The sequence below is a fragment of the Phoenix dactylifera genome, chromosome 11 (genome assembly GCF_051530095.1).
Source record: "Phoenix dactylifera cultivar Ajwa chromosome 11, Ajwa_hap1_PhDact_Kaust_v1.1, whole genome shotgun sequence".
NCBI classification, from domain to species: Eukaryota; Viridiplantae; Streptophyta; class Magnoliopsida; order Arecales; family Arecaceae; genus Phoenix; species Phoenix dactylifera.
In genome coordinates, this window is record NC_143200.1 from 6,387,432 (window position 1) to 6,414,219 (window position 26,788).

The 26,788-nt window shown below is 37.9% G+C and overlaps 1 protein-coding gene and 1 non-coding gene across 2 annotated transcripts; one reads left to right on the forward strand and one right to left on the reverse strand.

Annotated features, from left to right (window-relative positions):
• Window positions 1-1,101: 1,101 nt before the first annotated feature.
• On the reverse strand, window positions 1,102-20,434 carry ATSAC1 (Phosphoinositide phosphatase family protein). Its single transcript, XM_008805456.6, has 16 exons — window positions 20,261-20,434; window positions 19,964-20,168; window positions 19,702-19,867; window positions 18,871-19,093; window positions 16,310-16,386; window positions 15,332-15,519; window positions 14,916-15,013; window positions 13,383-13,516; window positions 13,176-13,304; window positions 8,551-8,920; window positions 8,223-8,344; window positions 7,892-8,008; window positions 7,521-7,733; window positions 5,244-5,435; window positions 2,285-2,396; window positions 1,102-1,487 (listed from the first exon to the last, which is right to left on the reverse strand). Exons 1-16 carry the CDS (start codon window positions 20,396-20,398, stop codon window positions 1,239-1,241), a joined length of 2,733 nt encoding a protein of 910 aa, XP_008803678.1. The 5' UTR covers window positions 20,399-20,434; the 3' UTR covers window positions 1,102-1,238.
• On the forward strand, window positions 11,895-11,991 carry LOC113463386 (small nucleolar RNA Z103). Its single transcript, XR_003387535.1, has one exon. It is a non-coding gene; the product is annotated as a small nucleolar RNA Z103 (small nucleolar RNA).
• Window positions 20,435-26,788: the final 6,354 nt, after the last annotated feature.

Sequence of the window (26,788 nt, forward strand, 5' to 3'; positions counted from 1 at the left end):
GGGACGGGACGATCTCTTGCCCTAAGCCCCCGGTCTGGTCGGTATTGTGGTCTGCTCGGCCGGGACGGGACGATCCCCCGCCCTAAGCACACCCCCCCCCCCCCCACCCAATCAAGATCCATGGCCCACCCACATGTCACCTGAGTCACAGGGTCTGATCATTAAATATCAGGTGTCGATGGATTACGTATAAATTAGGTCCAGATCTACCCAAACATACTCGCATCCCTACAAATTTATTACACTAACACCTTTGAAGTGTGCAGATTCCTGTACATGGTAAGACTGGGCAGACGTGCATGGGCGGAGAGGTCCACACTCAACATGGGCTCCGTCCGAGAGGAAAGAAAACGGGAGACTCCGAACTCCAGTTGCTAAGCAACCACCAATTAACAGAAGGAAGTTGAAATGAAAATAACATAAAATTAACATAATCGGGAGCTCAGCTCGTTGTGTGCAAAAAAGAAAAGAAAAAAAAAACTCAAAAGAAGAATAGAATAAAGGTTTTGGTTTCCAGTATTCCAATCTGTTTGGGATTGTTTGATCTGGAATTTTTTTCACTAGGAAGAGTTCCTTTTCTTCCCTCGCTAACTATTTCCCATCAATAACCATGTAAGGAATATTCCCCGGATGCATCATACATGCATCTCCATATGCATCCTCCCCTACCTCCGCAAAGCTGAACAAGCCTTCACCACCACCTCGACAAAGTCTTCAAAAGAAGAGCTGCAGGATGTTGGACGGGATTAGAAGAAAGCTTCAATTATGAACAAAAAGAGTACAAGACGCTTAGAGGAATATCCTCTCAAGGAAGCTCTCTACTCTCCCTTAAGAATTTGCTCCATCCAAATCCATGACACCCAGCAAACTCAACCATCTAGGCTTGAACCTAGACCCCTAAAGCTCATGCGACTAGAACTTTGCTAATTGGGGATGGAAGCAAGGGCTAATGCCACTTGGAATCGAATCCCCAATTGCTCGCTCGAGCTCAAAAGGTAGGAGGTAATACTATCCAAGCAAGTGCTCAGTGGTAATGGGTAAGCAAAACTTGCCCATTTGTAATGAAAAATGGTAGTCTTCAATTAAGAAATGGTCACCTACTCAAGAAAATGGAGACTGGATTAGGCAGCTGAAATCTGGACAGGTTAACAAAAGCCAGAATGCCATGAATGACACATTTTATTCATTACAATGAGCAAATGCTTCTCAATATAAGAACGGTCTACATGAGTAGACGCTCACTTCTTCCACCCCAGCACCTTCTCTTCCCCAATGATCCATCTAGTCAACCGGCTTGGATCCTCGGCAAGGGCTTTGCATGAGGAGGCGATACCAAGGTCAGCTCCTATCTGGTCATACTCCTTCAGAGCCGCTTCCATCTCGGCTTCTACAAGTGCGTCGTCTGCGCTGTCCAGCCCCATCCGCAAAGCATCAGCATAGTGCTTCTCTTTCTCGGGGTCGTGCTCAAAGGGATCCATGACTGGGCCCTGCAAGTTGAGTTTTAGGCATCCTTTAAGTCGTAATCTCTGGATAAATCTTTGGCAAAAATCGAGCACAATAAATTCAAATTTAATTTCTCTTGGATGCTAATTGATATAGCGAAATTTACAAGGAAAAAAGAGAGGATCCGAACCAGAAAATAGATAACAAAATAAGAGATATAATCGTATTATCAGTTGAAATAAAAAGAAATTTCCTACTGGCACCTGTTACTTAGAGATCTTGAGAACACCACTTCTGTTATTTCATCAACTAACATTTCTAAAAGTTGATAGAATATTTAATGAGATAATCTAATTGAGGCAACTTTTGAAGCAGAAACATAGCATGATTGTGGGGACAAGAATATCAGGAAATACAAATATCTGTGCGGTATTAATATAGATGGGAAAAAGAGATCAACATGGGATGCCATTAGTACCTGCATTGAATTGGGACTCTCAAAGCACAAAAGTTGCATAATGAAAATTAAAAGTAAGAATGCATGCTTTCGCATGTTCACCTCTTGTGCATACAAAAACTTATGCTTTGTTACTTGGATTAAGGTGGAGATTGGCTTATTATCAGTAGACATATATTGCAAGGCCCACACCTTATGCTTTGCCTAGTAGTCAAGTGTGAACAATAATTTATTACTTCTAAAATGTTACTTATCAGAGAGTAGGCAACTCCTAAATGACCACATTTCAGAAGATACCAGACTGACTAATCAGACAGACATTCATATCCTGCAAGGAAAAATATATGCAACTTCTGTTACAAAATAAAACTTTTGATCTATTACCTGACAAAGTTCAGCATAATGCTTGTAAACCTCACAGTTTTCATCTTGATCATAAATCAATGTCCCACCATACCAACTGTTGGTTTCATCAACAGACGTCAATGCCAGATACCTGCACATTAAAGCATTATTCTCAAATTTCTATTCTGCATACACAGACAAACTTGATCATTATGTAACATTTCCCATGGGAAACAAATGTGGAAGGAACAATAACAAACCTTTGTGTAGAAAAACTGAGCCTATTATATTTTCTTTTTGTCATTTCTGAGCATATGAGGATGAGATTTCTTACTTTTCTTCGACACCTAGAACTCAATATACAGATCATATATCTGTAAACAACATTCCATTTTCATTTCTAGTACTTACTTAAGGTTAGCCATGTTTTACCCAGCACGGCAATACAATTCTTTAAAAGGACAGGATATCTGTCTTTTCCTCTTTTTCTTTTTTTTGTTGAAGAGGAGCATATCTAACTGTCAAAATAAAACAAAAGAGATTGCTTATTCCTTGCCTACAGGCAAAATATTCAGAAAGTGGCTGAGTTTAGATTCTCCACTACCATGTCTGAACAAGCTGCCTTTGAAATGACGCTAAGGTGCCCTCTTTTCCTGAGACATGAACTTTATAGGTACCAAAACATTCCTATATATAACTCCAAGAAAAAGGAACAGACTTTATATGCTTCAATATATGATTTACAACTTATATCAATCCGGAATATTCAACTCTTGACTCCTATAGTTCCATCCTATGCACCCATCATTGACACCAGCCATGCATATGGGATAGTGCGCATTCAGCTACAAAGGAATTATGGTTTGCTATGATTAATATGGATATGGTTGTGGTGATTGACAATTCCTAAATCAAAGCAGTGTGACACAAGCACAGGCATATTTGCTTGACCTGTATGTCTACAATTTACTGTCAGCATAGAAACTAAAACTCTAAAATAATATGCTTTATTAATATGTCCAACCAAATTGTTAAGTTACATTACGGAAGCTGAGAGCAAACATTGAGTCCACAGCTTATCTTAAGGCCCGTTTGGTTGCTTTAAAAAAAAAATGGAAAAGAATTTTTCATGAAATTGAGATTTTCCAGCTGTTTGGGTGATAAAACCTAAAAAAGGTAACAAGTGTTCCGAATTTGAAATAATTTGGACTTTGAATTTTCTGCCCATGGGTTTTTTTTCTTCCTTTCCATATATTACTTAACAACCAAAAAGATCCTCACAGCATGAGACAAACAGTCCCAACATTCCATAATCGAACAATATCAAAATCAACAGCACCATGATCACCATGAGATGTTAATATTGTTTTCATACTAGAACATTGATTTTCTTCTTCTTTGTTTCCAAATATTACATAACAACCAAAAAGATCCTCACAGCATGAGACAAACAGTTTCAGTATGCCATAATCGAAACATCAACATCATCATGATCACCATGGGATACTAATATAGTTTTCATACTAGATCATTAATTTGGGGTTTAAGTTATGGGAGACAGATCAGAATGGGTATCCATATACACTTGTTCAACTATGCCACTTAAGAATTCAGATGAGCATTATTGTTAGACATCAAAATTAACAGTGTTAGGGACATGCATGTTTCTAACCAAAAGATGTTACTGAAGAGGCAGAAAATGGCGTCCTAGCTGCATGCCAAACACTGCAACTCATATATAAGTGCAAAGTTAATCATAGTTAGCATGCAAATATTCATACAATTTCATGTTTCAATTCTAGGATGAAGCTTTTACTTCAATAATAAAGCGATCTCCCTGCTAAGAGAAAAAACTTTTTTCCATTGCTACAGGAAGAGACTGAAAAGAAACATATCATTGAATTTAAGAAGCACAGAAAGCAGGGAGTCCTTGTCAGATTGTAGGGCCTCCAGATGAAGTTTGTGTGGTATGAAATTGCTTGATGGCTCTTTCCAATTTTCCTGCTCATTAAGAGGCTTTTGCAGCATAAAAGTAACTAATAGTGTATCCCCATGCGAAGTGAAAGAGAGAACTTGCCGGGGTATGCCGTACCGGCCGGTATGAACCAGTTCGGGCAAGGACCGGTACCGGATCCCGTACCGGCATGAACCGGTCCGGGCAGGAATCAGTACCGGATCAACGTGGGATCTGGTACCGGGAGCTTTTCATTGAAAAACCAGCCGGTATAACTGCCGTACCGGTACGGACCGATACGGAACCGGTACGTACCGGTCCGGGCCGCCACCGGTATGCCGACCGGTACCGGTACGGCGGACCTTAGATCTTGCCCATTCAGAAGTGCATTCAAGTGAATCCTTGCAGCACAATGAAAATGAATCAGGTTAGTGCATTCAAGTGAGTCCTTGCAGCACGATGAAAATGAATCTGGTAAGGAGCCATTGCTTGGTGCAGTGGTAAAGGCTTTGGCTGAGAAATGTAAGGGCTTGGTTCGAGTATTGGGGCAGCCAATTTGCATTAAAAAATGCCAAAGGTTAGACCTCTCCCCAGTTTGCCCCCCGAAAGATCCCAACTTATTGAGAATATAACTGGGTAATTTGTAAAAAAAAAAACAAATGGATCAAATTGCTGAGATCCTGCAAGACCAAACTCCACTCTTTAGCTATTAATTTGATTGTTATAAAGTGTGACTCATCCAAAAAACAAGTGCTACTGACTTGAAATTCCACACAATATTCATCCTCTAAGTCTGATTTTTGCAGGACAACCTGTGTTATTTAATCCCCAAGTACATAAAATTGTCAAATGAAAACTGCATGATTAATATATAGTTCCTAATTTAACTAAATGATTGTTATCTAGTCCAGACATAATGGCAAGCTCTGCTTTAGTCTCACCAATCACATATAAACAAGGCAATATCTAAAAGAACAAAATATACTAATCAAAACAAATCAAATTGTTGTAGATTTTTACCCTTTATATGAAGGAAACAATTACCTTTTGAAGATATCCTCCTCGAACATGTCACCAGTGCAAGAAAGCCAATTTAATTCACCATAACCAGAAGAACATAACTCATCTTGGGTTGCCCCACTTGCATTTTCTTTCACAGTAACGTTTTTGGCAGGTACACTTTCTTCATACTTTCTTTGACCAAACAACCAATTTGGGCTTTTAAGCTGTATTTCACTGCAGCAGATTGCACAAAGACTTAGCATCGGCAAAAGGTAAGCTGACCCCTAGATATGAGGCACAACTGTTGAAAGTAGTCTATGCAGCATAAAATGTAGTAATAGATTTGTTTTAATGATTAGACTCTAGGCATGCAAAAAATATATGTTTCGAGTTTGTATTCATGCATCAAAAGAACCTGATTAAAACCAAACAAGACTTTAAAAATAGCAAGTCCTTTCACATGTCCTCCAAAACGTGCATCAGATACAAATCTTAAAACAGATTAAGGGCCCTAGGAGAATAAATACAAAGTATATGCAATATAGAAAAGATTCAAGTGCTATGTAGTTGGCGTGCCAGCCACAAGCCAGCTATGGCACATGCCACGTTGTACCATGCGGGCATGTTAAAGAAAAGGATTTAACAACTTTTTTGATTAAGAAAATTAAAAGAAATAATAGGTGTTGTGATGATCAATGCTGGGTGCTAGTATTGGCCTGGCAATGGTATTGTACCAGCCAAAATGGACTGGCAGGGCAACCACTTGAAATCTTCCAATAAATAAAGATAAAGAATACATGGTTGAATGCCAAGAATGCATAGGTGAGTATGCTAGATATAAAATTTTACATAACCTGTCTTGACAATGACTTTATACGTGATTCTCCAAGGCCATTAGAGAACTTATCAAATAGCATCCCTCTATCATATATTTTACAGCATGCAGATACAGAGATTTCAGTAAATGATTTAACAAAGTTAAGCCCTTGTACATTTAAAATTAATCTGCACCAAAAGTGTATCCAACAGCAAGGATGTGATGCAAGATCTTACTATGAGTATTAGGCTGCACAGAAGCTCCAAACAATTTGATGGAATAAATTATAACAACATCATTTCCAGTGAAATTCACATAATGTTACCAGTTTCCACAGAGCATCTTTATTGTCGGATTTCACAGTTGTGAAGTTAACACAACAGCAGCCTTGATGGTTGCTACCAAAATATTTCCAAAATCCAAACATTGGTCAGAGACCCACCACCATAGATGCTAGTCTCGCAGATTTTCACTACGTTAAATCAGAGGATTCCAATTTGGCTTTTGAACATACGTATTACATAACTAGAATTTGGCAACTTGTGTTGGCCTACCTGATCTGCTATAGCTCCACTACATCCTCCTAAATTCTATATTAAGGAACTAGCCAAACAACATACATAACCCACACAACTTCGCAGGGCATGTGCTACCTCAAGCACTTCCATCTTGATAGATATATTACATTCCAAATAAGCCTTCATATTCGTTGCAATTTCATGTCGTCCAAACATCCATTTTCTCACAATATATATGTCCCCACAAAATTGAGACTGCCCATATCACTTTGCCGGTCCATCACACAAGAACCAAACTAAATCTTTGATAATTATTTCTCCACTAGTTAACATTTATGATTTCACGATCTCATTCTTGTCCGACTATATATGATTTGAAAGGATTAGGATTGGTCATAGAGTTCAAAGGCCTTTGTCACAGAAAGCATCAACATGTTTCCCTTGCATGAAAAACTAAGGCATATCTCCATCACTTCAGAATTTATTTTAGCTGAGTGTTTTGGGTGAGAAGTTTGCATACGTAACATGTTGGCATGTACCCACATTTTTCATCTAGTGGAATGTCTCTGATTTTTCTTGGTTCATTGCAGTGTATTAAAGATCCACTTCCTTACCACCTGTTCATGTTAGTCTTGGAGTTCATGTGCCGCAAGGAGAAATATTAGCAAGGAGAAGCCATTTGTGTAATTTACAAGAACAACGACACGAGTGCCTATAAATAAGTTTAATTTCTAAAAGTAGAAGAATCAGTATTTTCTTTTTCAAATTTATGAGTGAAAGATTGCATTAGGGAAAATCTTGATTCTTAGCTAGAAGCCTAGAATGGTCACAATGTAGAGATGGAACCATGTAGGTATGAAGATGAAAAATTTAAACCATGAAAGTAACTACCAAGTAAAATTGGCTTTATTAAAAAACAGAAGTCATAGCCAAAGGACATGAAAAAATGTGATTCAATTAATTGTGAAGTTTGAGAAAATTTACGCTGCATCTGGTGCCATTCCAGGATTTCCTGCATTGCCTCTTGCTTTCAGATCAGATTCACTGTAAAGCCTCACGTTCTTTATTAAACTACATGTTTTCTCTATCAGTTTATCAAATGAAGTCAGTTTCATCCGAGAGAAGTCTTGTTTGCATGCTGCAATTGGTGCAAGAGTAGTTCCAGGTCCTTCCATGGGCTTTGTATCAAGTGATGAACTGAAAAGGATTAACAAGATACAAGACTTAGAAGAAGCATCAAGAAGATATTATTAGGCAGTAGTTTTAGTTCTCAGAAGAATGCAGATATCTAATCTGTACATATCAAGAAAAGATATTATGCGACTTTTACAACTAAGTGTACTTTTTCTGGTTACCTTTTATCTGTATCAGGAACTGGCTCATCACCAATCCCTGAAACATGAAGATGATAATCCGAGTCCAACTCCCAAAGAGCTGGTTTTCCCTCTTGTGGTTGAAAGTAACCTAAAAATCTGGTACCATCACCAAAACAAAGAAATAAAAACGGACATGGTTAAAATTTATTATTAAACAATAAAAACAGAAGATGGTTAAAATTGATTATTAAACCCAAATGCCAGTCTCCATCAATAGAGGTATGTCTCATTAGAAAATGGCAGGGAACTGATCAAGGGCAAAACTATGTGTAAGTATTAGCATCAATGTTGTATTATGAGGGAAATGTACAGGTTTATCGCATCTTGCTTTTCACCATCTGTGTAGGTATTGCTGTAGTATCTCTTGATGGATTTCAGAAACTCACGAGACTGTGTAGTAGCCCTCCACTTGCCTTGCCTCTCAGGGAAAACCTAGAACAAGTATACTTTCATGTCAACAAAAATATGTGTGTGTGTGTGTGTGTGTGTGTGTGTGTGTGTGTGTGAGAGAGAGAGAGAGAGAGAGAGAGAGAGAGAGAGAAAGAGAATTCAACTTATTGCATCGGAAAAGAAGTAAACGACAAGAAAATGAAAGTTTGACAATCAATAAATATGCTCAATTTTAAGAAAAACCGCACAGTATTATGTGCTGCAGAGCCACCATATTGCTGAGCAAGTGCATCACCCATACTCTGGTACATATCCATAAGAGCTGCAGCAATGCTGCTATCTGGATCCACTTTAGGAATGTCTGTAAGTCCCATCGCCTGGAGTTGGCGACCTAAGGCTGCTAGGCCATAAGCATACTGGGCAACATTTGTACGATCCAAGCAATCAATGCAGTTCGTGCGCAGAACTCCACTTTGGAAACGAGGTCCATCACCTATTGAATGACGATTTAACTCTTTCTGTCTATCCTGATTAGCCAAAGGGTTTGTTGTTTCAAAGTTACTAGGCATCCTTGAAAGATCTCCTGAACTAGCTCTGACATCACTAAGGGAACCATCCCTGTAAAGAACATTGATAAACACAGTGTAGGTTACATGTTTTTGCTGAAAATTTCAATGCTACAGCACCATTAACAGCATATCATCCACAAAATGTCATTAACTGTTATACCATCTGAAAAGAAAGTAATATGAGTTGGGATTTAATATGAGTAGATTAGGTTAAGCTGAGCTAGTAAGTAACATGAGTTGAAAAAATTTAGACAAAGATTTTTTTTTATTTATTTACTATGATTTTACATGTTTCTTAACAGATAAATATTACAAAGGGCAATGAAGACTTGTACACTTAACATATTATTCCTTAAATCAATGACATTTTAAAAGTTGATTAGGACTAGTTTCTGTATTAAGAATATAGAGATCTATCCTCTTTAAGACTCCAGTTTGTGGAGTATAATATCTACACACAGCTCCAAATTCTGTAATTTTGAGAATTGTGATTCTATGGTGAATCAGATATTCGATTGTAATCCCCCTTATCCTCTATTCACTCTTCTGTTAAAACAGGGATCTCTTTTCCTCTCTTCTTTACGAACTCAACCCATGCTTTCTACTCTCTTATTAATCATCAACTCATAGGTATGGAACCATAGGTAACTGACAGCATCCAATAACGTCATAGGATACCCCTTTTTCCTCTGGTAATAACTTCCAAGCCTTATTGCCTCTCGCCCTATCAACAACTTCTCTAAATATTAGTTGTGAAAGAAAACATCAATATGCTATAAAAGCACATTATTATGGTCTGAAAAGAAGTTAATTGTGATGCAATGGTTATTGATATGAATTTGGTCTCATATATTTCCCAATCACAAGGAGCCTAAGTCACGAATAACATGGTTGGCCCAACATGTACATGATGTGCTTATAATTTAAGGACTTAAAAGAACATGACAAAATATTTTCTTTAATTAAAGGATATTAATGCAGGCCAATAAGCAAACTTGGCATTTACGTTTCAAAGTCATTTTTAACATAATATGGATAAACTGGAAGCACATAAATAGGAAGGCTCATGAAGACTCAGACTCATAGTTCTTGCAGTACTCCTAAATCTAGGATTTTGATTTTGTCAGTTTAAACAATTTTAGGATTAAAAAGAGTTTAAGCCTCTGTAGGAAACCATTTGGAGTACGTCACAATCATAGTCATGATCATCAAGCATTTTCCCATTTATTTGAGGCCATTTGGAGTAGGTTAGTGTCAAAAACATTATAGGTCAAAGTAGCCCTTGAGTTCTAAAGTGATTTTGGAGATTTTATGTATATAGGACTTGCAGAAACCTGAATCTTTATGAAGGTAATTTTCATTCTATGGATATTGATTGAGAGCTCTCTCTCCCCCATCCTCCATTTTCTTCTTCTTTTTTTTCCTGTCTTCACAATTCTTTTTCTTTTCAATCAAACCCTCTCCCTTTTGCTTTCTTTCCTTCTCGAAATCATCCTCTCTATTTTTCGGATAAAACTAGTACTTTATTCCCTTCTAATAGACAAGTGAAATCCATATTTTAATTTGTCATAGCATACTTTCTCATAGTTATGGATGCAAAGGTACTAAAAAGCATTTATTAGACTCCTGGGACTCCCTTTTCTTCTCTCGCCATAAGCATAAATCTTTTCTAGATTCTAACCCTTTTCCTATTGTTGGCACTTTCAAGGAATCAAGGTTATTGTGATTCACTACATCACATGACAAACTTTATTGCAGGCCATCCATCTCCATTAAAATGGATAGCCTAGGAAAATCTGAAATCTATAACTGTAACCTTCAAGCTTGTTCAAACTACATAAGGCAAAGTTTGGGATATAAGATATTCATCGTACATAAATACCATATAGTAGCACAAACACCCACTAAATATGTATATGTAGTATGTAAACATTAGATAACATCATAACAAAAGCATGGCAAGTGCATGCATACGCTCAAATATATGAGTTGGGCTACATGCTAAACTTTAAAAAATATTCCAACGCTAAAAAATAAACGATTGGTCCTTTAATCTTGAAATCCACAATTTAGATGGTTATCTACCCTCGAATGCCTCCAAACCAAGAATCATATGTTTTAAAAGTCTCTAACTCATACATCAAGTGGGTGCAACAAATAGACAACTTATTACAGCTTACATGACATGATACAAAAGTTTTCTTTGATACAAGTATCAAAATCTATTGAATTCCAATCTTTCTATGTCTCAAGATGCACAGATCATAATTAGACTGCTTAAATACTAGGCAAGCCGCTTAACCCACTTGAGCCTAGATCGTTCTGGATGGGCCTAGGCCTGCTTTTTAAGCCCGAAGGGCCAGGCCGGAAATTTGAGCCCACCCATTAAATGGGTCGGGCTCGGGTTTACATTGACCCGGCCCGAGCCTGGTATGTATGTATGTATGTATATATATATATATATATATATATATATATATATATATATATATATATATATTATAAATACCGATTTTTTTGTTTCCTTTCCCTTCCAATAGAGGAGAGTTAGGTTTTCTTTCCCTTCTAATCCTTGCCCCCTCCTCTTCCTCTCCATTGTTGCCTCCCAATCTCTCCTTTGGATGGTCTTTGAGAACCCGGCCTTCGACGACCGCAACAACCTCTTAGAGAAGAATCACCGCCTATGGGTGGTCCCCCTCCAAAGCTTCACTACCCGGCGGAGCGATCCCGATGGTGCGTCCCCTCTAGAGCTTCCATCTCATTGGGTCAGAGGAGCCTGAGATCCAGAGCTCGTCGACAGCTCCAGCCTTTCTCTCCCCCCACCTGCTCCACCGATAGGTGATGAATTCCGCCCTTTCGTCCACTGCGCCTCCCCAAGTTCTGGTGCGCTCCCAACTTGACTTAATCACAAGTCTAGAGATATTTTTCAGCTATTTTTTTTGAATCCCTACTGATTTTCTTAATTTTTTTTGGTTAAATCAGATGGATGTATTTGTTTTTTAATGGGATGGATGGGGGTCTCTTAGGGAGGTGATCCTTTCCCCATGAGATCGACTATGATTATACTGTGCCTTTTCTTTTCTTATTTGGTTAGAAATCAAGCCAAGGATCCTGATCCTAATTTACCTCTACCACTTTTCTCTAATGAACGATAAAGGTTTGTTTGTTTTTTTTGGTTGGGGACTGGGTAGTGAGGCATTATCAGACTCACTAATTGGGCTTATATCCCACTTTGTGCATGATCAGTCTCACCAATTGCCTTTCTTTGGGCTTATATCCAAGCCATTTCCTGCTAATTGGCATGCAGCCCACTTGGTCCAAAAAGCCCGAGGCTCGGCTCGAAGGTCGAAGCTATTAGGCTTGGGCTTAGGAAGGTTGGACCGGACCGGACCGGTTTGGTCTAACAAATTTTGGTCATACCTAGGGTTGAGCCCGGCCCAGCCCGCCCAATGGGTATGTCTAATCATAATCATGGTGTGGATTGTCAATTTACATATCCTATCATGTATTTTGGTATTTTAATAACTATGGCATCCTGCATTAATATCATGTTCATGGGTAGGATGAAATGATTTGTCCCAATGGCATGGTGTGTGTTAATCAATATTGTTGTGCCATGCTGAAACAACAAAAAGGACTTAGTAGCCATTTTTTTAATTAGAAGTATTAGAAAAATAATAGATGTCATGCTGATCAATGCCACGTCTCAATACCAGCCCCTCATGTTATGAGCTAGTCAACATGAACTGGCATGAGCCAAGACTCGAAACATTGGTAGGATACCACCAAAATATATGATTTTTGGTTTCTAGTCATTTTTAATTGTGTTAATCATCTTCTTAGATATATGTCTCCAATTTGGATTGCCCCCAATTAATTTTTAAACAGATGAAGCTTTTACCAAAAATTTAGCATTTATTATGTACGTCTCACTATATATGTAGAGACATCATAAAGAGAGAACAACCTGCAGTAAGAGATACGATAAATCTAGCATTTGAGTTTCATTACTCTAATCTTTTGACAATTCCTATTAGTGGTTTTTCAGCCCCAAACATACTACTATGCCCTCTTGACCTCACATTGGTATATGAAGCAGTGCAAACTTATTTGCCAAGATAGCAATATGCACAAGCAATGCATGTCACGACAAAAAAAAAAAAATTGCATCAATAAGTTAAAATAAAATCCAACATATTCTACGAACACTTTATGATAAAATATTCAACATATTCTACAAACACTTTATGATAAAATATTCAACAAATTAGACATCCAAATATCTATGCATGAGAAGCAAGTACCTTCCTGTGCTAGTTCGACTAAGCTGAGTTGCTCTTCTTTTAAATGATTTCCCACTATAATAGAAACCAGTCAAATCAAGTGCCTCACTTGCTACTGCACCTAGAACAGCCAAAACATTGGCAGACTTGCTACCAAGGGGAAAGGAAAAAATGATTATTAGCTCTTATTCAAGTGTCCGTACGCAAGAAACACATAAAGACAAAAACCTTTTTGCAAATTTATGAAAGTCCCAGTGAATAAACTTCAGCTGGCTTTCTTCTTGTAGAATCTGGTTAAGATATCCAACTGCATTAGCAAACTCCCTCCGTAGCATCATTTCTCGAGGCCTTTTTTCAACAGTCTGCATGATTTTTGCAGACTAGTCAATTAACCAGAATTTGAGTTTAAATCCTTTGAGAAAAGAAAAAGAGCTGCCAGTGCCAGAAAACACCATAATGATTAAAGTTTAATGTATGTGTCCCAGCAAAGATTACATGTTTGCTTGAAACAGTATATAATCATAGCATCAAATATGCTAATGTTCATAATGGGATGCAATATATGAGTTTATCCTATTTTTCCTTTTTCCTTCTTCTTTATTTCTTTTCATTTTTTTTCTTTTTGCTTTTGTGTGTGCGTGTTTTTTTTCTTCTTTTTTTTTTTTGGGGGGGGGGGGGGGGGGGGGTTAAGTTTAACTTAGTGGAAGTCCAAGGTTGGGGATGCTAAGCTGTTAAATTAGAAAAAATGGTCCAATCATGATTACCATAAGTATCAAGCTTTTGTCCCAACTATTCATTTTGTAAGCCCTCCTCACCCTTTAATTCCAATTGAGGGCAGTATTCTGATGTCATTGCAAGTTTTTCTGATCCTTTCTCACAAATTGCACAACATCAGCTTGGGTCTTACTACCCTTTCTCTGGAACCTTAGGCACAAATCCAAGAACCTCTTATTTGGGCCTCCTCAGATTCTCTCAGCATGTTCAATTGCTTTCTTCATCAATTCTCCACCACTTGCTCCTACACCTTATTTAATTACATATTCCTCAGCAACCCATCCTTTCAAGTTTTACAACATATCAACTTTTCTCATGTTACATGAATTTTTCATGCTTGGACTCTAATCATATAGCACAACTGGAGGGTCACCAGTGGTTTATTGTGAAGCTGAAATAAGTTCTAGAAAACCCTAAACCATAATTTCAGGTGAATATTTTATAGGTTCAAAAATTAGGTTTTCAAAATTTATATACATGTATGTATGTATATATGACCGTACAAGATGATTTCAGAATTTCATTTAACAGGCATATAACTTTTTTTGAATGATGTGCTTTTAACTGAAATACTTCTATAACAAGCAACAGGATGAGTTCTATTTTCTGTGAGTTTGACTTATCTTCTTATTTTCTTTTCCCTATGTTATTATATCCCATTTTTCACTTGAATGGCCTTCTAGAAGGAACTTGGAGACACTGAGAGTTTAGACACCAGCAAATTTATAGATATTATGAAATATGCTGTTTGCTCATACAGATTTAACAAAGACGACATCACCATGCAGATAGAACATCTATATTGAAATACTGAAAGCATCGATATTAAAATGGGTTGAGAACACACAATGTACATTTCCATTTTACATGTAAGGAAAAATATATAGAAGAAAGAGCCAATAAAAGAGAACCATTTATTGCAGTTAAGTTATACGCTAACCAATAAAGGGAGGCAGACACACCAGAAAGTTTAGTTGAGGCATGCACCTTTATTAGATTGAGTACAATAATTGGATTTCCATATCTCTTAGCCAGGTCTTCAAAATGCAACTTGGTTGCTTGGTATGTTGGATCATATCTCTGCACTGAAGCCAAGTAAAAATAGGGGCATCAAACAGCTTTTTTTGCTAAAGCAAATATCTGAAAATCTAAGCAGTGGAATGGTGCAATGCACCAAAAGATGAATAAACAAATACAGAGTTAAAATCAATCGACATAATCAAGCTTACATTTCAATCAGCGGATTTCTTTATACATTCTTCCTATTTTATACATTATCTTTCTCTTTTGTTCCATATCTCCATTCCTTATTCAGATGTGATCTTGTTTTTTTTAGTCTTCTCTGTGTCAATACTAATACTACCATATAAAGGAGCTTATCGAAAAATTAAAGAAAAACTTACAGATAATATCAGGTTTGGGACTAAATCTTGAAGCTTCCTGCGACCAGAAAAGGGGGATTGAACCTCGCATCTGTACAACTGAACTCATTTTTCCCCAGCATGATCCAGCTTCTTCGTCAAGGACTATTTGTTCAGTTTCTACATCATTTGCAACTCTGCCCCGATCATTAACTCCTCTTTTCAAATACCTGCACACCAAAAAAAAGAAAAAAAAAGGTAAAAATGGAGAACAACAAAAAGCAACTGCTATATGGCCACTTTCATGAGGTCCATGATCATCACATAGAAAAAAATATCAATGAATTGTTAAATACTTTATTTTGTTAGTGAATGTGAATTGAAGTGGCTAGTAGGGTTTTAATTTTCAAAGTTGATAAGAGAAGAACACTTTTCTAAAGCAGTTATCATATTTGAAGTAATAATTGCTCAAGAATGATATGGTTCAGATACCGATTTTTTCTTAAGAAAAAAGTAATTTGTCATCCTACCAAGGTCTGCTTTCAAAACTCATGAAAAAGATAAAGAACTTCATAATAGATACTCATGTCAAAGCAGGGACTCAACATACTTAATGAAATTGAAAGGAGTATAACCCAAGGCCGGGATGGAATGACCCTATTGTGTCCCAACACTTGGAACAGCCTCGCCTCCTGGGACACCAATTTTATTAATTTATTTTTCATTCTTGTTTTTATTGATTTTGCCTGCATGTCATGGTACTTTCCCATACTGTAGCAACCTGGCCCCAGTACCAACATTCAAATCCTTGATAACCAGAGGCATTAGCAAAAGTCAAATTTTCAAGTCAACTGAGATTACATTTATTGATAATTCTAACCCCACAAAGAAAGGAGCATATGACGTCAAAATCAAAAGTACTTCTAGGTTTTCTAAAGTTCTGGGTTATTGAATAATGATCATCAGATAGATACCTATCATGTGATTGTTACCACCTAGATTAAGTTGGATGAGAAGTACCGTGTCCCTGCAAAATGACGAGACCGTCTAGATACGAGGGAAACATTAAATTCTCGCCCAAAAATTGATAACTTGACCTGTAATCAACAAAAACCATATCTAACATAAGTATTTCTGATAAGACAATACAATAAAATACAATTACTTTTGCATATGAAATGACATTCAGGGGATGTTTGGTTGTTCTCTTTTACTAAATGGATACACACAAAATTAGTTGCTGTTTGGTTGTTCACCTTTACTAGATTTAAAAAAAATGAAACTAAATGATTTACAAAATCAACTGTGTCATTGCTCTTCGTGAAACCTGTTTCATATAAAACTGATAGCCCATTAAAAATGAAGCATGAGTCTTAAGAGAACATGCCTCTCCCTGTTTTCACATAATTATGTTTTACATGTAGCCACGTCTCATGATTATTTGCTTTGACATAACTCACATATAACCAAACAGCTGCTTAGGGCTTGACTAATTTCAAGATATCAACAACCTATACATAATGACATCAATAAATTCACAGTGATATGTATTTTTCAAGCACTACAACCATGGCAAGGCTCAATAACATGCTAGCAGTCTGCTACATCTTTACTTTCTCAAAGAATAATCAATTTAAAAGAAGAGGTATAAATAAGTGTATTCATGCTTGGCATTAGTGAAATACAGATACCATTATGCTATCAAATAACATAGTTACATGTGGGTTTAGTAGAAAACTAGCATTCATGGTCAAAGTTATATTGGAAACTTAGATTTTATTCTCAAATTATTTCTAAATCAGTGACAATTTTCTGCAACTTTTATAAAGAAATAAAATGCATACAAATTTCATGTTAGCCACATCATGTATAACCAATCATTCTGTTTACATGCTCTGCTCAGTCTTCTCCTGCAATGCATCATATGCCTTAGAGAATTAAGATTTTTCAACAAATGGTCCTCAATTTTCACCTAATTGTGACATATCACCCGTGTCTATAGCGACCCCAGTCTCAATCGGATAATATTTGAAAAATCCCTGAGAAACCCAGTGGTTAATTATTAGTTAGGGCACAAACAGCAAATACATAATGACATCATCGTTTCAAGTAAATTTCTATAAATACTATAAGACTACTAGATAAAACAGAAAAAGAGCATTGTAATAATAAAGGATATTGCACATCCTGATCATTGTAGGATATACTTTTCCAAGTTAGAAGAGCATGTATATTAAATTTCAATTGAGGTGGGTCCCTCCTCCATCATGACCATCTGATGGATAAATCCATCAGATTCACTTTTCTCTAGATAAAGATATGAGTTGTAGGTACAGTATTGTCGGCCTTTGCAATAGAGATATATCACGGACCTACACTATCACCATTAACTGTGCCACTTAACCTACTAATTTTGGTCAGTGGGCCCCTAGAATATCTGATGCTTTAGGTTTTAGCTTGAGTCAAAGTGTTTCACAAAAAAATTGCAGCTTTCCAATAAAGTATATGATATGAAAGAGATAATTGAACTGAAAACCACCATTTTGAGCAAAAAATTGTTTGAATGATTTTCATTAAATTTTTAACTAACAATTAACATACCTTAACTTCCACACAGAATTTGATTTATGACGAATCAAACCCCAATTTCTAGATTCTTTAATAATAAAGGATAAATTGAGATTCCCCTAAAATAGGATCAAATGGTCAAACTAGCTATTGGGAGTGCACAATCACATTACAGGTCAGGCCAAGATCCCCATTATAAGTATCGTACTTGAGCCAACCATTGTTGAAGAGGACTCATGTGAAGAGCTGCAAAGCAAGGAGAAAGTTTTGGTATGGAACTAGAGGACATAGGAGAACTTAGGAGGTAACAGGTGAATGCTTAACAGTTGGACATGAGCGAAGAAGAGTAAAGCATGAAAGTATTATACATTGTATTTAGCAACTCAAAACAGTGCGAGGAATAAGATCTCAGCTCTAAGCAGATGATTTTTGGACGCAGATCATTATCAAAATTTGTACATCACTCATTACTCATGCAAAAGTAATAAACCAAAGTGGGTAGAGGTGGAAACGGCAATGCGATTGGGACTGGATCCAAGAAAGAGACCCAAGTGATGGGTGATGACATGAGAAATTTTGACCTTGAGGAATATGAAAAGTATATATAAGATTGATTAAGGCATAGAATCAGGGAACAATTATCATAGAGCAGCAATGGTACAAAAAAATAGTCTAAGCTCTCTTTTTGCATGTCTTTTTTTTAGAATTTTATTTAATGCATTAACTCATCTTATGGCGGAATAAATTGCTGATGCTATTTTCTGCTTCACTTTATAAAAAATTGTAATCAATTTGTAGTTACTAATAAATTTGCAGATTCTAGTAAATAAGTAGTAAATCAAAGATTCAAAATAAGAAATGGTCAGGAACTTGTCCAGTACAAGATAGGTTATTGACACAAGCACATCAGCCAGAAAGAAGAAGATATTGGGTACACTACATGTGTATGAAAAAGGAAAATATGAATGATAACAAAAATACAACTCTCAATACCATTAAAAAGGCTATCTTACCTGCTTGAAGTGCCCGTGGACCAAGGCTATAGTCCAGAGAGTATTATTGCACCTTGATCGTATAGCTTGTGTCAGAAATTCATTCCATACGAACATGTTCTCATATAACATCTTCTCCCCACCCGATGCAAGGACATTTTTCTGTAAGCTTTGCATGATGGGATATGTGTAACTATAGTAGAAATCCTTCGTGAGATCAACGCTAGATAAAAGCTTCTTGTACCTGCGACAAAAAAGGATAGATTCTTAGGCAGGAAGCAAACATGTTGATGTCAGGACTGAACATATATGAAAGTGCTTAGTTGATAACAAACTTGTTATTCTTACAGGATATTGGGAAAGGAAGGGAAATAGGATTATACTCAACAAACATTGCATCTAGAGGGATCTGATTATTATTTTTAAATGTTTCCTGTGTAAAGATTATTTTAAATGACGAATCTGATTTCAGCTCCACGACCTCAAAAGTTGCAAATATCTTGAACAGATGAAGTTATGGACTTTAGTAGAGCTACTTATCAACACACAGAAAGGAGGGAATAACATGGTAGTGTGTAACAAGGTGAAAGAATTATCAAAGTGGTGGCGCATTTAGAGAGTAAATGAGCTTGCTTTGGTATCAATTGAATGATACAGTACATGAGCAAAGATAGATTTTTGAACTCATGATACTAAAATGCTCTGTATCAGATATAATTCCACACCTATTCCAGTTCATTAACCATCTTTAACTCGTCATTTAAGTAGCGGCCCAGGAAGGCCAATGTATTTCTTAGAAAAAAATGCTGATTTTGATGCTTAAGATCTAAATTATACGAGATAGAACACTACCGAAGCTCCGTTTTGGAATGGGCGACATCAGACTGTATCGATGAATGGGGAATGGTGATCAGTTGACTTTCATCAATGCTATAAATCCCATGTCCACATATAGACCCAATCTGACGACGCTTTGTAACCAGAATCAGATAGTACGACTCCAAAAACTTGATGCAGCCTTACAAGAACAAAAATAAGGCACCAAATTCAATAAAAATGTCATCTCTAAGACTAAATTAAACAAAATTGAAGAGCACACTAACAAAATTTGAACCTGCAATGCCATAGACCTTCACGACGAAGGTGAGACCGCCGGTGGCTCGATTACCCTCGCTGATCCTCTGGAGGAGGTTCTTGACCTCCTGTGGCGAGTACACCACGGGGTCCTCACTGATGTTCAGATCGGAGGGTTCGGAACGGTCGATCTTAAGCACCCGGAAGAACCGCTTCTCCCGATCGCTCCCAATTAGGTAAAATCTCTGCAACAATCGCAACCAAAAGAACCGCAATTAAACCTAAATCCATCTCAGAACAATAGGAGAAATCGATGCGCGAGGAAAAGGGTGGGTACCGCGCGGGTCTCGTAGAGACGGAACTTCTCGAGAGAGCAGGAGTTGGGATCGAAGTCTTGGTCGGCGAGCGGAGAAGGCGGAGGTGGCTTCTTCGCGAGGGCGGAGGGGTTTTGCTTGGGATTCTCGGCTTTAGCCATGACGACCGTCGCGGTCGGGCAAAGACGGTTAGGGGCTGGGGGTCATATTATATAGTCTTCGCCTGGAGGTAACAGAAAGACTCGTTTATGGATTAGCTTGGGTGGTTTGGGTTTGGTTGGGTTGATTGATAGGCAGAACGGTTAAAAAGCAAAGATCCAGAGTACTGTGGGGGCTGTTGGCAGTAAAATTTTTGAAGATAAAGTTATTAAAAATAAAATTTTTTGAAGCAAAATTTTTATAAAAAAATATTTATTATTTAATAATTATATTTTTAAAATACCGTAACACTTTAATATATATTTGATAAACAAACTAAGAAAGTAATTTTGTATGACAAAATTATCATAAAGAACATTGCATAGTATTATACAACATAGCATAATAAAATATAATATATATTAATATATAAATATATGATATAGTATAATATTACTGTACTATAATATAATATTATTATAATATAGTAATATAACATTATATACTGTAGAATAATAATTTAATATAATATTAAATTATTTAACATAACATATCAATATATTATGATATAATGTAATACAATATTATACTTATAGTATAATATAATAATAAAGGTATAAAATATTATAGTTATTAGTGTATATTAATTTTTCATAATATAACAAAATATTAAATTATTTAATATAACATATTAATGTATTATGATATAATGTAATATAATATTATATTTGTAGTATAATACAATAATAAATGTATAAAATAATAATAGAAAACAAGCATACTTTTTCTTGTACGGAAGGGAGTTTGATCCACGGCTAGGGTTCTTTGTTAGGATTTCATCAGATTTTTAGATTTATAAAGGGACAAAGTATGTAATTGTTATATTCTATTATGGGTATTTTGGTCAAAAAAACAGCTTTCCGATAAAGCTCAAAATAGTTTTTTTGGAAAGCTCCAAAATGGAGCTATCTCAAAAAGCTATTTTTAGCTTTCTGGAAAAGCTAAAACAACTTTTCGAAATTTTCATCCAAAAATACTTTTGGATGGCCAAAAGGTGCTTTTTTTTGGCCCTCTAAAAGCTCTCCCAAACGGAATCTGAATATGTCTGATCCTATAAGTTGATCAAATAAGCTATACAATTAAAAATTTCTTTTATTTCTCCTTATTATTATGCAAATTATTTGGCATGCCGAATATCCTTGAGTGATTCAGAAGGATGATGTAATGCATGAATGCGAAATAATAAAGCGAATATTTGATGGATGGATATTAGGCATTTGCTTGATGGATGTGATACCATCAAAAAATAATTTAAAATTTATTTTTTTCCAGCCATTCAATAAGTGCAACTTGCAATATTGATTCAAGCAGAAAGTATTGTGACGTTCTCATCATATATGTACTAGCAAACTTTTTGCTCTGCATCGGACTAGTATCATTCATGCGATTTATTGTCTGAAGAGTTTCACATCTGAAAACATCTGACACAAGTGAACAATAATCGGCACGGTGAAGTGCTGGTTACAATAATAGGAAAACAGAGAGGAAGATGGAAGATAGAATGAGGGTGAAGATTGTAGAGATTTTTTATTCACCGTATTGAGTTGTGATACAGGGTACTTATCTAGGGGAATTGAAGCTTCCGGAATGCAGTTAATAAGCTGTTAGAACACAGCTGTATTAGTTACAAGAAACTGATTCTGGTAGTCAGTTTTAGAGAAGAATGACGTGGCATTCTAACACCCCCCATCAAGCTGAAGGAGGTGTCTTAAGCTTCAGCTTGGAGCAAAGATGACGATGTCTTGGAATGGAGACCGGTTTGGTGAACAGATCTGCTGGTTGATCCTGAGTGGCTATATGAGCCAAGTGAATTTCGCCGGAATGGACCTTTTCTCGGACAAAGTGGTAATCCACTTCGATGTGCTTGGTCCGGGCATGAAAGACTGGATTGTTGGCCAGAGCAATGGCGGATATGTTGTCACAATGTAGAACCGTGGGTGCTGAAGGCAAAACCTGAAATTCGGAGAGAAGTCTTCGAAGCCAGATGAGTTCGGATGCTGTGACTGCCAGAGCTCGATACTCAGCTTCTGTAGATGATCGTGCTACGGTTGGTTGCTTCTTAGCATGCCAAGAAACCAGATTGGGCCCAAGAAATATGCAAAAACCGATGGTTGATCTGCGATCATTGGAATCACCTGCCCAATCGGAGTCAGAATAGGCAGCTAACTGAAAAGAGCTTGGCTGAAAATGAAGAGATGAAGATAGTGTGCCTTTTACATATCTAAGAACCCGTTTGATCAACTGGTAGTGATAGTCAAGCGGGGAATGCATAAATTGGCATAGAAAGTTGACTGAAAATGAGATATCAGGACGAGTGACGGTGAGGTATTGAAGAGAACCGGCTAAGCTCCGATACAGTTCTGGTTTGGAAAACAGACCAGATGCATGCTTTGGAACCTCACGCTTGGTGGGTAATGGTGAGGAAACCAGTTTGCAGTCCTGTAGTCCAGCCCTCTGAAGAAGTTTGAGAGCATAGTGTTGTTGGCTGAGTGAAACACCATTGCCAGAGAAAGTGGCCTGAAGCCCAAGAAATTGAGAGATGTTGCCCAGATCTTTCATATGAAATCTACTCTGTAGTTGTGAGAAAAGAAGGGACATAGCTTGAGAATTGTTCCCGGTGAGCAGTATATCATCCACATAGATGAGAATGTAAAGAATAACTCCATCTTTCTGAAAAATGAACAAAGAGGGATCTGCTGTACTTGACTTGAAACCATGATCCAATAAGAAACTTGAGAAGGTTGCAAACCATGCTCTGGGGGCTTGCTTCAACCCATAAATGGCCTTTTTGAGATGGCAAACATGATTGGGATAGAGAGGATTGATGAACCCCCGTGGTTGTTCCATGAACACAGAGTCCTCCAAACGACCATGGAGAAATGCGTTGGAGACATCAAGCTGTCGAATGCTCCATTTTGAGGTAAGGGCAAGAGCAAGGAGAACCCGAATAGTAGGGAATTTAGCTACAGGGCTGAATGTTTCAGTATAATCTATGCCATATTCTTGCTTGAATTCCTGTGCCACAAGCCTAGCCTTATACCGAGCTAGAGATCCATCAGAGTGATGTTTAAGTCGGTATATCCATCTGCAGCCAAGAACGTGCTGAGAAGGAGGACGAGGGACCAGTTCCCAGGTGTTTTGGACCATCAGGGCATCAAATTCATGAGACATAGCCCTTCTCCAATTGGGATCTTTAACGGCCGAGGTGTAGCAGGAAGGCTCGGCTGGATCCTCAGTAGTGTGATGCAGAAAAAATATACGCTTAGGCCGTAGAGAGCCTGTCTGTAATCTGGTGATCATGTGGTGATGAGGAACAGGCGAAGTAGACAAAACGGGTGAAGAAAGAGAGGGCGGGAGTGAAGATTGAGGTGTGGGAGTAGCCGTAGCAGAGGAATGAGCGGATGCATGAGGACCTGTATCGAAATGCAAAGGTAGCAAGGAGGTAGATGATGAAGACGGGAGCATAGATGGTGGTACCAGACAACGAAAAGGTAGTAGAGGTGGATGAGGCGAAACAGTTGCATTGGAAGAGGAGTATGGGAAGTAAGTTTCATCAAATTCTACATGTCGAGAGATAAAAACCTTCCCAGTGGTGGGATTAAGGCAACGATATGCCTTGTGCTGGGAAGAATAACCAAGGAACACACATGGAGTGGACCGGGGTGAAAGCTTGGAAGAAACATAAGGCTTGAGCCATGGGTAACATCAACAACCAAAACACTTCAAGAATTTGTAGTCAGGTGGCCTGTGATGCAGAAGTTCAAACGGGGACTTGTGGTGAAGTAAAGGAGTAGGCAGGCGATTAATGAGATAGTTTGCAGTGAGCAAAGCTTCAATCCAAAATTGAGAGGGAAGAGAGGAATGCAGTAGCAGACTCCGGAGCACTTCGAGCAGGTGTCGGTGTTTGCGTTCAGCAGCACCATTCTGCTCAGGAGTGTAGGGAGCGGACATTTGATGGATAATTCCATATTGAGCAAAGAGAGAGTTAAAACGGCCATTGTGGAATTCACCTCCACCATCAGAGCGAAAAATTTTAATGGAAGAGGAGAATTGATTTTCAACAAGCGATTTGAATTTCTGAAAAATGGGAAATACATCAGATTTTCGAGCCAGCGGGTAGACCCAAGAAAAACGAGTGAAATCATCAAGAAACAACACATAATATTTGAATCCCTTTACAGAAGGAGAGGGAGATGGTCCCCATACATCAGAATGAATTAGTTCTAAAGGTTGATTAGAGGAAATGGAAGACGGGTTGAAGGGTCGCCTGTGACTCTTTGCCATACTGCAGGACGAACATGAAGGGAGACCTGAAGTAGGAGAAAGATGAAGCCGCTTGGAGACTTGAGACTGAACAGATGCAGCAGGATGTCCAAGACGGTGATGCCAAAGGGATGCGGATGATGATACTGAAGCAGTAAGTGCCTGTGGCGATGAGGAGGATGGAGAACGTTGAACGGTCGGAAGAGAAACTGTGTAGAGCCCCTCAGTGCAGGGACTCTGAAGGAGAGTTTTGTTGGTAATTTTGTCCTTGACAGTGCAACCAGCAGAGTCAAAGATTAGGATGCAGTTGTTATTAGTGGCAATTTTATGAACAGACAGGAGATTATGAGAAATATGTGGGGCATGCAAAAGTTGGGAAAGACGAAAGAAATGAAAAGGGGTTTGAAGAATGCCTGTACCTGACTGGCTGATTGAAGTAGAGGACCCATCGCCAAGCATGATTTTCTCTGAACCACGATATGACACAAGATTTTGTAGGAGAGAAGAATCCGATGTCATATGTGTGGACGCACCACTATCTATAATCCAATTACCTGGGGAAGATTCAGAGGAGGAATGTGCAATGAGAGCCTGAGGACGAGGAGTAGATAGGGATGACACATGGTAGTTAGGATCCATTCGGAACCAACAATATTGTGCCGTGTGCCCTCTTTTGTAGCAAATTTGACATTCAACAGGTGATCGTTGATCCCTGCTCCGGACAGATGAAGTCCAACTTCCTAATCGAGAGCGACCTCTGCCTCTGTTGACATAGGAAAAGCGTCCTCGGCCTCTTCCTCTGGAGGCCAGCAAAGCAAAAGCTGAATCACCTGCGGTAGCCTGCTTGTCCTTAGCAGCAAGAATAATTTCTTCACTGCATAACAGAGCATAGAGCTCATCTAGAGTAATGGAGGATGAGCGTGTCCGAATGGATGTAGCAAACGAGTCATATGCAGGTGGAAGCCCGTTGAGAATATAAAGGATGACGTCTTCAACATCCGGAATCGAGCCAGCTGCAGTCAGAGCATCGACTTTCTCACGAACACCATAGAGATATTGTTGCATGGAAAGTTCATTTTTCCTGATATTATGAAGTCCATTTTTGAGCTGAATTATATGGGATCTGGTGGTAGAATTCAGACGAACCTCCAAAGTAGACCAAATTTGGTCACAATGATCAAGGTTGATCACAAACGGTAAAACAGTGGAAGAGATGGTAGAGGTTAGTGCTGTGGCTAGGAACTGGTCAGTGAAGGACCAAGCTTCAAATTCAGTGGATGTGGATAGGGAAGAAGGTTTTGCAGTTCCATCAAGGAAACCAAAAAAGCCACTAGCCTTGAAAATCCTGGTAATCTGAGATTTCCAGGTTAGATAGTTATCCGAAGTGAGTTGATTAGATACCAGGGATTGTATTCGTGTGACCAAAAATTTTAGATTGGGAGATATAGCTAAAGTGGAAGAGCTCCTGGCAGCTTCGTCGGACCTGTTGACGGAACCAGGAGATGCCATTGTTTGGTTTCTGAGGGAGGGCAGAACTACTTCGAGGTTGAAGCAGTCAGATATAAACTCATACAAAGCTGTAAACCATAGTTCTTATCTCAGCTGAGCAGTATTTGGATCGTGCATGAGATGAAGCGCTGGATCCCTGCTCTGATACCATGAAGAGTTTCACATCTAAAAACATCTGACACAAGTGAATAATAATCGGCACGGTGAAGTGCTGGTTACAATAATAGGAAAACAGAGAGGAAGATGGAAGATAGAATGAGGGTGAAGATTGTAGAGATTTTTTATTCACCGTATTGAGTTGTGATACAGGATATTTATCGAGAGAAATTGAAGCTTCCAGAATGCAGTTAATAAGCTATTAGAACACAGCTGCATTAGTTACAAGAAACTGATTCTGGTAGTCAGTTTTAGGGAAAAATGATGTGGCATTCTAACATTGTCGAACACAAAGCATTCGTGGACTATAAAGTTGCCAAATCCATATTTACAGAACTGAAGAACATTTTTGTTATGTATAACTGGCACTTCGAAGTGTTTTTCTTGAGTGAAAAAAGTTTTTCTCTTGATACACAAATGACACA

Bases quoted from the DNA above. Each gene is read 5' to 3' on its own strand.
- ATSAC1 (XM_008805456.6), bottom strand. From the start codon at position 20,398: ATGGCTAAAGCCGAGAATCCCAAGCAAAACCCCTCCGCCCTCGCGAAG. The intron at 19,868-19,963 runs GTTCAAATTTTG...TGTTCTTGTAAG, and splicing joins GAAGGTCTATGGCATTGCAG to GCTGCATCAAGTTTTTGGAG. The intron at 15,014-15,331 runs GTAAGTTTTTCT...ACTTGGCTTCAG, and splicing joins TCCCAAACCTGATATTATCT to TGCAGAGATATGATCCAACA.